General features: G+C 38.6%; 1 protein-coding gene across 1 annotated transcript in view; it reads right to left on the reverse strand.

Moving 5' to 3' along the window:
• The window catches only part of SPTA1 (spectrin alpha, erythrocytic 1), a 107,850-nt gene that overhangs the window by 90,998 nt on the left and 2,578 nt on the right, over positions 1-14,274 (reverse strand). The window contains exons 2-8 of the mRNA XM_049880879.1: positions 10,769-11,008; positions 9,166-9,291; positions 6,854-6,994; positions 5,974-6,120; positions 4,024-4,157; positions 3,314-3,458; positions 1,632-1,786 (exon numbers count right to left, since the gene is read on the reverse strand). Of these exons, the coding sequence (XP_049736836.1) occupies positions 1,632-1,786; positions 3,314-3,458; positions 4,024-4,157; positions 5,974-6,120; positions 6,854-6,994; positions 9,166-9,291; positions 10,769-11,005 (1,085 nt within the window). The 5' untranslated portion in view covers positions 11,006-11,008. The remainder of the gene's footprint in view (positions 1-1,631; positions 1,787-3,313; positions 3,459-4,023; positions 4,158-5,973; positions 6,121-6,853; positions 6,995-9,165; positions 9,292-10,768; positions 11,009-14,274) is intronic.

A 14,274-nucleotide genomic window follows, 5' to 3' on the forward strand; every position in this document is an offset into this window, starting at 1 on the left:
TCTATCTATCTATCATCTATGTATCTATCTATCTATCATCTATCTATCTATCATCTATCTATCTATCTATCATCTATCTATCTATCTATCACCTATCTATCTATCTATCTATCTATCTATCTATCTATCTATCTATCTATCTATCTATCTATCTATCTATCTACCTACCTACCTATCATCTATCTATCTATCATCTATCTATCTAATCTATCTATCATCAATCATCGATCTATCATCTATCTATCATCTCTCTCTATCTACCTCTCTCATCTATCTGTCTGTCTATCTGTCTATCATCTATCTATCTAATCTATCCATCTATCTATTATCATCTATCTATCCATGCATCCATCTATCATCTATCTATGTATCTATCTATGTATCTATGTATCTATCTATGTATCTATCTATCATCTATCAATCATCTATCTATCATCTATCTATCTACCTGTCTATCATCTATCTACCTATCTATCTACCTATCTATCTATCTATCTATCTATCTATCTATCTATCTATCTATCTATCTATCTATCTATCTATCTATCTATCTATCTATCTATCTATCTATCTATCTATCATCTATCTATCTATCTATCATCTATCATCTATCTATCTATCTATCATCTATCTATCTATCATCTATCTATCTATCTATCATCTATCATCTATCTATCATCTATCTACCATCTATCTACCTATCTATCTAATCTATCTAATCGATTCTATCATCTACCTACCTACCTACTTGCCTGCTTATCCACCTATCTGCCTATTCACCTATCTCCCTGTCTACCTATCTACCTACCTATATATCTATATTATCTATCTCACAGTTAGCCTTTGTCTGGCCAGAGATTGCAAACTTATTTCAAGTAAATGAAGTTTAATCCACCTCTATCTCTTTCCTCTACAAAGAAGAATTATACGATGCATCCCCAAACCCTTAACTTCAAAGATACATGAAATGGAGTCAAGTGCACACAAGTAAATAAGTACATGCCGTGTAAATAAGAAGAAGCACCTTGGGGGAGAGGGAGGCTAGAGTTAGAGTTAGGAGCACCTCATATCCCTTAGCTCACCTTTAACTCTATTAATAAGAATAAAAAGTTACTTATTCAACAAAATGAAGTGTTCACCATTTAGTTTTAAATAACAACAAGAGGAACACTATCTTCTGTTGATTTAATGACTAACCGTAACTACTGAAATGATGCCCATTTATGAGTTTTTTTTTACTAAGTTTTTAACCCAAATCCACGAAATAATTTTAGGTTTATTTTGATGTTATTTGGCTTTGAGATTTTATTTTAGCTCCAAAGCTATTGACAGGGATTTGAAATGTTCCTTCAGCTCCTTTTCCAGCTTAATGGGTTACTTCATAGCAACCTACAACTATACAGACAGGGAAGACAGAAAGGGTGGAAGTGAAGGGAGGTGTGAGGCTAAGGATTAGGCCAGCCTGCAAAGGACTTCCCTTGGTGAATACAAACTTCTTTTGCCTCTGCTAAGCAGGCAGGAGGACTGGGCCCCTGGTTGTTGTACTCCCTTCACTCTTTTATTTCTGCTTTTGGTATTACACCTGAGCCCTGTAGAGACAGGTAAAGAAATAGGAAACAGAGATTTCCTACCCATAAGATGTCTGCAACTTTTCATATCTGCTGGTAGCCAAGGCACGGATATGATTCCAGTTGCAGACCAGATCCTCTTTCATCTGCTGGATCTGGGGTGCATCCGAAGGATGGGAGACCACCAGCTTGTCTGCTTTGGCACATAACTCCTTCACCTTTGGGGTGAAAAAGAAACTTAGTATGAAATCCAAGCACTCTTACTCCTCCTAGCAAAAATGTACATATGTGTGGTGTAGTAAAACAGTAACATAAATAATTTATTTATATCATTATTTTCATATTAATATACTAACGCTCTGTATTAATACTAATAATTTCCTGAGTACATTTTGTCTAACATTGTGCTAAGTGCTTTATGTGTACACTCTTATTTAATATTCTTCATTTAATAATATTACCAGACAGATACTATTCTTAATTTCCTTTTACATATGTGAAAACTGAGGAGTAATTTATTTGCTCAACTAGCAAGTGTCAGAAGCAAAGTTTAGGTCCAAGCCTATCCTTCACAGCCTCTCTGTACTATTTCTCAATATATTACTGTGAGTCAGAAGAACATTTTTTTCCCAACAGGCTAAGAAAATTCCAGTAATGCCAGATCATTCTGAGTGTAATTTTTGAGGGACAGAGTTTCTAGGACAAAAATCTGGACATGAGTGACTTTTCATCTGCTACCATTAGGCTCTCTCATTATACTCAGCCATAATCAGGAGTTGTCTAAGGTTTTGGATTTCATTATTCGTTCTTTATGAAAAAAAGACCAAAAACCAAGAATGGTGGAAGAGTTTTCAGAAACTGGATACAGAGACAGAGTTATGATGAATACATGACAAGTATGGATCTCTCTGTGGGCTGGCTTTCCTGTCGGCACTCAGTAGAAATTGGTTTAAGTTATGGATAAAGTTTTGAGAGGAAGTAGTAAAGGATATGAATCATTCAGAAATATTGGCTTGCTTCAAGTTCTAGCAAGTCTATGCCTATTTCTCCATGTAAAAGAGCTGAGATTTTCCAGCATTAAGAAGGGAACTCAAAGGTGCATTCAGTAAAGCGTTTTAAGTATCTCAAAGTTTATTGTAAAAGGAGAAGAAGAAAACACCTAATTTATCTACTTGGTAAAGAACAAAAAGAAATGGGATTTACCTGCAGCAGAAGAAAGTGTGGTTAGATGAAAAAGAAAATTTCCTGGCCTTAGAAGTATTATATTTTACTGAGTGAGATTAGGAAACCATCCTTGGAATTATCTTTTTTTTCTTCTTAATTGTGAGTTATATCAGAATAAAACCACAAGACTATATAAATATATGTGTAAATTTAAATCAAAATATTAAATAAATTAAGTAATGGACTAGAATGATGAGGTATTTTTAAGTACCACTATATTAAAATGAAGCCCTGGTGGTGCAGTGGTTAAGAGCTACAGTGAGCTATGGCTGCTAACCATAAGGTCAGCAGTTCAAATCCACATACCAGCTGCTCCTTGGAAAACCTACAGGGCAATTCTACTCTATCCCATAGGGTTGCCATGAGTCAGAACCGACTTGACGGTGAAGGGTTTGGTTTTTTTGGTTTTATATTACAAACACTGAATTTACTGTGCCCTCTGGAGGCATAGTATAAACAAGATGACCACCATTTGCCTCTTCTAGGTCAAAGGGACAGCCATTCCTCAAGTAGTGGCTTACCTTGTCATCCATGACTGCAAGGTTCCTCTCAAGTCCTTTGTGACTGTGGAACAGTGCCTCAGAGTTAACAAGGTCTTTGCCATAGTCCTCAGAGGTAAGAAGAGGCTCTTTCTCCTTGATCCAAGTGATGGCTTCATCCACATCCCTGCCAGACAGCCACATGAGCTCCAACAAAAGAAAACGGCAGCATCCCAGGAACAGCAGAGCAAAGAAGCACACAGCAAGGACTGCCCTGGTTCACCCAGCGTGACAATTACACTGCCCTCTTGCACATAAGCAAAAAGCAACATAAAGGGTTTTTGCTTGGTAGTGGTTCCCACTGAGATACTAGAGGCCTGAGCCTTCTGATGGTTGAGCCTCTGGAGATACTACCCATATTTGGGTCAGCTCTTCATGAATGCATTTCTTCCCAACTTTCTTCCTCCACCCCCATCTGATTCTTAATCTGCTTTCCTTGCCTCTGCAAAGCTTCCATGACTAATTCCCTGGTACTATTTCTATTGCTTCGGGTTTCAATCTCCATACACCTGGCCATAGTGAAAATCACAGTTTTCTTAACTACCCCTTTTTTTGCTGCCACAAAGGCAAGCACACAATCCTCTTCGTTTAGAGTATTGGCTGCTACTTACTAGTGGGAGTAGACAGAAGCTAACAAACATAAGTATGGTGCAATTTCAAAATTTTCCAAAATGTAGTGGCCAAGTCCATACCTTTTAAATCGTTGGAGGTCTGTAGCATCTGATAGGGCTTTCTGTCTCTGGAGAGCCAGGCTATAGATACGATCCCAGGCAGTATTTACCTCATCTTGCTTTGACTTAATCAAAGGCAGCTCAGGGTGTTTCTCCTGTAGATGGAAACCCGTGCTGGAGTTACGATGAGGGGAGATTACACCAAAAAGCAATTAAGCACTTCTCAGCTCACACTGGCCCATACTTCGTTAGAAGTGGAAAATAACCATGGTAGCCAGCCACTGAGCTTCACTTTACCCCTCCCCCCAGCTCTGACCTTATCCACATTACCAAAACCTAGAAAACCAAACTGCCACATATTGCATCTTGTGCTTACGGTATTAGACTAGCCTAATAACAAAGATTGCTCAACCCTAAGGTTATTTGGTCATTTTCAGAATGCTACTTTGTTGATGCCTGCCAAATCCCTTGGAAATTCTGGAAAGGAAGAAATAATTCTCTTTATGGAATCTAATTTGATTTTCCAAAACTCTAGGACTGTGGTTCTTAATACTTTTGGGGTCCTGATACCTTTGAGAAGCCAATGAAGATATTTTCCTCTTTCCAGAATAATAAATACAGGCATATACATACAATTTTGTAGAAAATATCAGTCATTTTTGCCAACCATCTGAAGCCATGGGATCCAAGAATACTAGCATAAACTTTCAACATCAGAATTTGGATAGTTGGCAATTTTGAGGAGTTCCCATATGTCCAAGTCTCCCTACTCCTCCTGCTCCCATTTCTTTGCACTGTCATTCCCAAAACTCCAGACAAAAAAATTCCACATTCCCGTTTCTTGAATGGGTGGTCCTTTCTATTGTAGTTGGATGGGCCTCACTCCAAAAGAGCAGAAGATTTACTCTTCCTGTGTTAGTACATACTTCCTGTGGTCATGCTATTTTGCCTCTCCTCCTTCCAAGAGATGGAGTCTCTTTCTTCACCTTTTGGATCTTGGATGGCTTTGTGACTTTCTTGAACCAATACAATGGCACAGAAGTGACATTCTATGAGCTCTGGGAACCAGGCCTCTAGAGGCGTTTCAGCTTTTGTTTTTACCCTCTTGAAACACTTACATAGAAATAACCACAGTCTACTGAATGATGAGAGACCACATGGGGAAAGTCTTCATCATTCTTTCCAAGGCCCCAGACATGTTAGCTCCTCCACTCCAGCTGAGCCATCACGTAACTGCAGCTACCGGAGAATACCAAGTGAGGCCAGGAGAACTGCCTAACTGAGTAGTTCCAATATCTGGCTCACTGAATGAGGAACAAATAAGATGTTTGTTATTTAAGTTTCGTGGTGGTTTGTTAGGTAGATAATAGATAACTAAAAAACTTTCTCAACCAAGGAAAAGTGGTAAAGGGGAAAAATTTAGATTCTGTTAGAAAAGTGGCCTAGAAAAAAAATGGGAGACATGAGTTATTTTCCTTGCTTCAGTAACCATTTGTCTAGTCTACAATATTGGTTCTGTAATACAGAAAGATCATTCCCACTACAAAGCTACAGTCAAAATAAATTTAAACCACGCATGGGAAAGCACAATATAGCCAACTGTTGAATTTTTTTTTTTAATTTTATGCCTATATGGAGAGAGAAGATTGCAAATTTATTGAAGTATTTTCTTAATTAAATGAAGGTAAACCTGCCTCCTTTCCTTCCCCCGGCAAAAAAAATATCAGATAAGGTATTTCAAAGCTTAACATTATTTTATACTCTATGCTACTTTATTCTTGTTCCTCTTCATAAAGAAAGACTGCATAAGCCTGAGTGACCTGTGAATTGTGCAGTGTAGGTGTTAGGAATGTGCACTCTTCTGTTTTCTTACTACTTCCTATCTTCCTCCAATCCCGTCTACTATTGGCCACAGGTTCTCCTTGAAGATCAAAACCCTATTCTGGAATGACTCTGTTAGCTCTACCTCACCTCAGCACACTGATTGGCATACTGGTTCACTTTATCCACTTTCCTCTTCCGAACTTCTAGGTCTGCTTGGAACTCTTCAAACTTCTTATGTAGAACCTCTGTGCGCTCCCAGTCCTCACCCAGCTCCACTGATGTCACTATGGCCTCCTATAGACATAGAAAAGTCTACTGAGTTACCAGAAAGAATTTAGGAAATTTTGCAGGTCAAAAGCCCAAGACACTTGCCTACATTTCCAGAATTACTTAGATGGAGATGCTGGTGGTGCTTGAGAGGGCCCCCGCCAGGAAGACCCAGAAGCAAGAGTGTATTACCCTGCCCCAGGGGACAGGAAGCTTTGGGGCAATCCTTCAGAAGGGCCAGAGGGCATTATTGGGCAGAACCCCCGGAAGCACCACTTTTGTGTTTTGGAACATGAACAATAAATTCTTCCTGATTTTACTCAATTCAGCATACTGAGTTATCTATAAAAGCAGTATGCAAAGAACTTCCTTGAATAAATCTTCAGTGCTAACTATAAGATTATTCTGTAGATAATAGGCACTAGGGGACAAGGGATTAGGGAAAGAGCTGGCTATAGTCTCAGCCTGGCCCCAGAGTAAGAGCAAAAACCCATGGGAAGCAGCCAAGGATTATGGGAGATAGATCATCTTTCAGCACACAGTGTTCGTGTCTTTCCTTCTCCATACTCAGATTCATAAGTTTAGACTCATCCTCTACAAAATTAAGAATCTCCAGGACATCTATAATTCTTTGCCCAAATCCCCACCTTCTAAGAAACAAAGCCCAGAAAAAGATCCCGGCTTCTTTACTAATAACCTGCAGTAAGGTGCCTGGGACAGATGATTGGGAAGTCCTATGTGCAGGTGTTTGGTCCTATACCTTTTCTCCAATCCATTCCAAGATGTCAGCACACTCCTGTAAGTACTGCTGTAGTTGCAGGACCTGCAGCAGAAGGAAGCCCTTCTCCTGGGCCAGCTCTTTCAGAAGGTCCCACAGGCGGCGCAGTTCCTCCAGGTGGGCCTTTGGGGAGGAGAGGAAGAACCACTCAGGCACAGAGGCTGTGGAATAGGTAGACTCATAGGCTTGGACTCACAGAGAGGGACTTGGATAAAAATTCTTCCTCCATTCACCCATGCATTAATTGCTTAACAAATATTTAAAGGCAGAAATAGAATCTATATGGAAATAGCTATTAAACCAAGCCAAATATGATCTTCCATAAGAGAAAAATTTTTTAAAAATGATTTTGAGTTTTAGAGAAGGGAGCGATTACAAACTGTAGAATAGGAAGGAGGAAAGATTCATGGAAGAGTACTCAGTTGAACTGGGGCTTCAAGAACAGATAGAATTTTGACAGGCAGATGACGGGCAAAGGGTCTTCCAAGCACAGCAAACAACACCTGCAAGGGCACAGAAGAAACTTAATATGAACTGTTTCCCAGAAAGGATAAGAGATACAGTTTTACTTAGTAATAAAAAAATCAGTGGCACCAAGGCAGTAAGAGTATCATGAGACTATATAGTTGAAGGCTTTGAAAGCCATGTTAACGCATAAGATCATCTATCATATATCTTGTGAAATTGAAGTTATCATCCATGTCATGTTTTTAAGAATCTTATATTTTTTAACTATTCCATTGCTCCAGGTACCATATAGAGCTCCTTGTTCTCTAAACCGTATGGCGGTACAGTCTGACATACCACGATCATACAAGACTCTCATACCAGTGATTCCAATAGATGTGAGGATGTCTTAAACATTTCTCAAATATTTTAATTAATGTGAATAATACAAATCTGTAAATAATACAAAAATAATTTCTATTTTATATCAGTGAATAAGTCTTGAGATTTTTCTGTTTTAGATAATTCTTTATAATTAAGATTTGCTCTGGTTAAAAGTCTGTGTTCCCTGACCACATTTTGTTGACAGTAAAGTGGGCTGGACTTTGTACACTAAATATGGAAAGACCAGTTGCAATTTTAAAATATGCAACACAAACTTGTTTTGACAAGTACAAGAAAATACATATACAGTAAAAAAATCCTGTCACACAAAAAGAGATCCTGAAATGACTATCAACATAAACTTATTGGAAGAAAACTGGTACATGGATTGTTACAAAATAGCTGTTACATTAAAAATGAGTTCCAGCATGATAAATGTTTATTAAAATCAGTGATCTTCAGTTCTAAGTATTCAGAGAAGATTTTATGAAGACATGGGATTTCAGGAGTTTCTCAAGGCGAGCAAAAGAGGGTTCAGAGAACTGCAATAGTAGTTCTAGGGTGTGGCGGTATGAAGAGAAACAGGCGTTGTAGACAAAGTTTCAGAGAAGACCCAAATGAGAAAACAACCCTTGTGTGAAGTGAGGGGTAGGAGAAAAGGACCTTGAGATTAGAAGAAAGAATTAGAAAGGACATTGTGAAAGCCAATTCATCTGGGAAATGTGAAATATAGTGGGAGGAGGATCTTGATCTTGAGCCAAGATATCCTCCAGTGGCATAAAGAGGAGTGTGATGTCATCTGTTACGGGATTTAATTGTGTTCTCCCAAAAGACGTTGAAGTTCAATCCCCCTGTACTTGTGAATGTGATAATATTTGGAAATAGGGTTTGCAATCAATCTTTAATCAAGTTAAAATAAGGCCACTTGGGTGGGCTCAAATCCCATACGTCTGGTGTCCTTATAAGAAAAGGAGCAGAGACACAGACACAGAGGGAAGATAGCCATATGAAGACAGAAGCAAAGATTGGAGTCATGCTGCCTCAAGCCAAGGAACACCTGGAAGCTGGAAAAGGCAAGGAAGGATTCTTCCCTAAAGGATTCAGGGAAAGACCTGCCCAGCTGAAAACCTTGATTTCAGGCTTACAGTCTCCAGAAATGTGAGAGAATAAATTTCTGTTGTTTTAATCCACTCAGTTAGTGGTAATTTATTACAGCAACTCTAGGAAATTAATATGACATCTAACGATAGCTTTCATATCAGAGCTCTTCCTTCCACCCCTAGGAGAACAAGGAAATTCAATTATCGTATTTTTCCTGCCCCAATTCCAATAGAAGATAGGAGGCAGGAGCCCTCATTCCAAGCCAGGTACTTAAAGCTTTATACCCATAAGAATCAACCAAAAGTCTGATGACGTAATCAGCAATTAGAAACTTCTCCTCCAGAACCCTACCGTACGTTTACCTTTGTGTCCTCATGGGCAAAATGCCCCTCAGGAAAACGTTCTTCCCTGATTTCTTCCAGTTCAGGAAGGACCTTTGACTTTGCTTGCACCTCTGCTTCGAAGGACTCATGTTTCTGGTATTTCACCTGCAATTTAAAATAAGAGTTTATAGTTAATGAGCCTAGTCTCCCTGAACCATGGAAACGTCCTTTTGTTCCTCTTCTTATTTTCAGACGAAACTATGCATTTGTGAAACTACATTAAGTGATAACCTAAAACCATGCTAGAATGGTCACACCCTAAAAGAAATAGGCACTTTAGGTAGAGGTTTTCAAAAGGTCCTAGACTCAAAGTCAGAGACAATAAAGAAAGACATTTTCCTATCCCCACTATTTTGGGGAACTTCTTCGTAAATGTCCTATTATTTTAAAGGCTCAATCGCCTTCTATGAGAATAGAAGATTGTAGCATATAGTGCTTCTTCTCTAGTGGCTAAGAGCTCTGGTGCTAACCAAAAGGTCAGCAGTTCAAATCCACCAATCTCTCCCGGAAACCCTATGGGGCAATTCTACCCTGTCCTACAGGGTCGTTATGAGTTGGAACCGACTCAACAGCAGTGGGTTCTCTTCAGAAAAGAGGAGTAACTGCTATCGAAGGTAGAACACAATAAAGACGATGGCGATTATAATAATGATTTTTTTTTTTAATTTAGAAGTTGCTAAATGTTAGGCTCTGTCCTTGTTGTCATGTAAGAATTAACCCATTTAACAGACCTCATTTTGCTCATTTTATGAGTGCTCCCTCTCCAACATCAATTGTCCCTTTTAGGCATGTAACCCTTTCTTCTGATCTCACTATGCCACATCCACATGCTACAGCACTAGGTGTGGGGTGCTTCCACCAAACTTCTCTTCTTAGGACTTTTCATTTAGACTAACAAGGACATGAGTAGCCACTTGAGAAAAAATGGATACCCTGGTTGCATATGTCTTTCTGAGTGGTGTGGAGAGCAGGTACAACAGAGGTATTGATATCTCTTTATTCCATCCTTAATGCCACCAAATATTGAAATCACCTGGTATGCCATGAATTCCTTGAATTGTTCACATTGAATGATTTGCTCATGGTTTAACTTCAGATGAATATTGTATCCATTGAATACTATCTAGAATGACATTTTTTGGTCCAAATAAGACCATGAAGCTTAAGAAGTTGAAGATCTGAGCTGTTCAGAGGCAGAATTACTGCCCCTGACAGATAAGTCTAAACTTTCTATTACATTGTTCTTCTACAGTTAACCAGATATATACTTATTAGAATGTAAACTCTGAATATAAGTTCAACAATCCACAAAGTGCCTCCTTCTCTGGTTTTTTCTTGTCCCATCCCTCCAAAGTCTTATCTTACCATTTAATAATGAAAAATGCAACTTTAGATTTTTTTTCTTAGTTCAATTCCTTCAACTTCCCATTCCACTAGATTATTTTTGTTTTTCTAAATGGAATCTGATTGTACCCACACTCACTTTTTAATATTAACATACACTTCATAACCAAACTTCTTTTTTTTCCCCTCTTTAGAGATCTTATTGTCTATTCTGAGGAAGTTAATGAAACTGAGTGACCTGTATGTTAGTCGGGTCTTCATAGCTTTTTTCCTCTGCAATCTTTAGTTTCTCCAAGATCCACTTTTCCAAGTCATCTGCATCCCGCCTGAAAACCTGGTAGTAATAGGACTCTTCGAGCTTCTGACCTCTCTCCGCAACCAGTTCCTTGAACTTCTGGTAACGAGTCAACACCTTCTGACGCCTCTTTTGGATCTCTTCAGCTGTTTCCAACAGCTTTGGCCCAGTGCTCTCCATAACCTGCAAGTCAAAAAGCTTTTATCCACTGCTCCAAAAAACCAAACCAAACCCAGGGCCGACGAGTCAATTCTGACTCATAGTGACCCTAGAGGACAGAGTAGAACTGCCCCATAGAGTTTCCAAGGAGCACCTGGCGGATTCGAACTGCTGACCCTTTGGTTAGCAGCCGTAGCACTTAACCACTACACCACCAGGGTATCCACTGCAAGTTCCAGTTATATAGCATGGAGCCCCTCTTATTCTTCCCAAAGTATGTATATGTGTTACTACTATGTTCCGGTTTCTTTACACCTGTAGAAGAGCCTTAAATGTTGTCAGATGAACTATAGTACATGCATATCATTTTAACCATATATAGCTAATACGTAGGCTAGTAATTCTTTTTTTTTTCCTCTCTCTTATTTATTGTGCTTTAAGTGAAACATTACAATTCAAGTCGGTTTCTCATACAAAAACTTACATACACATTGTTATGTGACCCTAGTTATTCTCCCCATAATGTGACTACACATTCCTCCTCTCCACTCTGTATTTCCTGTGTCTGTTCAACCAGATCCCGTGCTCTTCTACCTTCTCATCTTGCCTCCAGATGGGACCTGCCCACATAGTCTCATCTGCTTGCTTGAGCTAAGAAGCACACTCTTTATCAGTATCATTTTATGTCTTACAGTTCAGTCTAATCTTTGTCTGAAGAGTTGGCTTCAGGAATGGTTTTTTTAGTTTTGGACTAACAGAGAGTCTGGGGGCCATATCCTCTGGGGTCCCTCCAGTCTCAGTCAGACCATTAAGTCCAGTCTTTTTACTGGAATTTGAGTTCTGCATCCTACTTTTCTCCTGGTATAAAAACCAAACACCAAACCCACTGCCATAGAGTCAATTCCGACTCATAGTGACTCTATAGGACAGAGTACAACTGCCCCATAGAGTTGCCAAGAGTGCCTGGTGGATTCGAACTGCCAATCTTTTGGCTCTTAACTACTACATCACCAGGGTTTCCACTCCTGGTATATTGACACTTTAATCATTATATAGTGTCCTTCCTTATCCTTTAAGGTGGATTTTACTTTAAAGTCTATTTTGTCAGAAATTAATATTGCCACTCCTGATCTTTTTTGACTGTTGTTTGCTTGATATATATTTTTCCATCCTTTGTTTTTTGTTTGTGTCTTTAAGTCTAAGGTATGTCTCTCGTAGGGAGCATATAGGTGGATCATTTTTTAACCCATTCTGCCCCTCTCTGTCTCTTTATTGATACATTTAATCCATATAAATTCAGTGTAATTATTGATAGGTAAGAGTTTAGTGCTGTCATTTTGAAGTCTTTTTTGTGTGTGTGTTGTTGACAGTTTCTTTGTTCCACTTGATTTTCTGTGCTGAGTCATTTTTCTTTATTTTCTTTTCCTCTTTTTTTGTTAGTTTTATGTTGCTGAGTCTTTATGTTTTTCTCGTTTTTTTATTTTGGTGTGTAGAATTGTTAGTTTCCTTTGTGGTTACTTAATATTTACACCTATTTTTCTAAGTTTAAACCAATCTTTTATTTCTTTATATTGCCTTGACTCCCTCTCCATATGAAAGCGCTATGACTACATCTTTTAGTCCCTCTTTTCACGTAACGACAGCTCTGTTTCCCTATTTTGAGCATTTTAGTTTTGATTTATTTTTGTGATTTCCCTATCTGGGTTGATATCTGGTTGCTCTGTCCTGTGTTCTAGTCTTGGGTTGTTATCTGATGTTATTGATTTTCTAACTGGAGGACTCCCTTTAGTTTTTCTTGTAATTTTGGTTTTGTTTTTGCAATTTTCCTAAACTTCTGTTTATCTGAAAATGTCCTAATTTCACCTTCATATTTTAGAAATAGTTTTTCTGGATATGTAATTCTTGGAGGGCAATTTTTTTTTTTTTTCTTGAAAGCTTTATATATGTCATCCCATTGCCTTCTTGCCTGTATGGTTTCTGCTGAGTAGTCCATAGCTTAGATATATTGACTCTCTTTTGTTGGTGACTTTTTGTTTATCCCTAGCTGCTCTTAAAATTCTCTCTTTATCTTTGGTTTTAGTGAGTTTGATTACAATATGTCTTGGTGACTTTCTTTTGGGATCTACCTTGTGTGGAGTTCCATGTACCTTGTGTGGAGTTCCTTGTGTGGAGTTCCATCTTGGATAGACATCTTCTCATCTTTCATGATATCAGAGAATTTTTCAGCCAACAGATCTTCAACAATTCTCTCTGTATTTTCTGTTACCCCCCACCCCCCCAGTTCTGGTACTCCAGTCACTCATAGATTATTCCTTTTGATACAGTCCCACATAATTCTGGTACTCCAGTCACTCATAGATTATTCCTTTTGATACAGTCCCACATAATTCTTAGGTTTTCTTCATTTTTTTACATTCTTTTATCTGATTATTCCTCAAATAAGTTGGTATCAAGTGCTTTACCTTCAATCTCACTAATTCTGACTTCCATTTCCTCAATTCTGGTCCTCAGACTTTCTATTGTTTTATCTGATTATGAAATTTTATTGTTAATTTTCTGGGTTTCTGTTTGCTGTCTCTCTGTGGATTCTTGCAGCATATTAAATTTGTCATTTTGCTTTTGTCTAGTTTTCTTAAGTTCCTCTAAGGCTTTATCTGTGTGCTGCTTGGCTTGTTCTACATTTTGCTTGATCTCCTTCCTGATCTCTTGAAGAGTTCTGTATTAATCTTTTGTATTCTGCCTCTGGTAATTCCAGGAAGTTCTCTTCATCTGGAAGATTTCTTGATTGATTGTTCTGGAAAGTTGTTGAAACCATCATGGTCTGCCTCTTTATGTGGTTCGATACTGACTATTGTCAGTATCAATAAGTTATTGTGTTCATTTATTTTATGTTTGCTTACTGTGTCCTAGCTTCTTGTTTTGTTTTGATATACCCAAATAGGCTGCTTTTGTGAGCTAGTTTGATTACTGGTGCCTTTGAAGCTCTAACATACTGTCACCAGGTGTTAGAGCTGCTACTGGGTATATGAGCCCGGGAGTCCGTTTACTTTTCTTGTATGGATTAAGCTAAGGTATCCAGGTAGTTGGTCACCAAGTGTGTGGTCAAGGCTCTCACCTAATTCTTAGATGAGCAAGGGTGATTGGTGTAGGCACAGGTATCTGGATGCAGTACGGGATCATGTGCTGAGCAAAGCAGGGGGATAACAACCACCCTTGAAAGTGCGTGAAGAAAGTGTGTCTCTCTTTCCTAGAGCATGTAGGTGGGTAGGTTTTGCAGCCAGACTATGGGC

Source organism: Elephas maximus, chromosome 3 (genome assembly GCF_024166365.1).
Source record: "Elephas maximus indicus isolate mEleMax1 chromosome 3, mEleMax1 primary haplotype, whole genome shotgun sequence".
NCBI lineage: Eukaryota > Metazoa > Chordata > Mammalia > Proboscidea > Elephantidae > Elephas > Elephas maximus.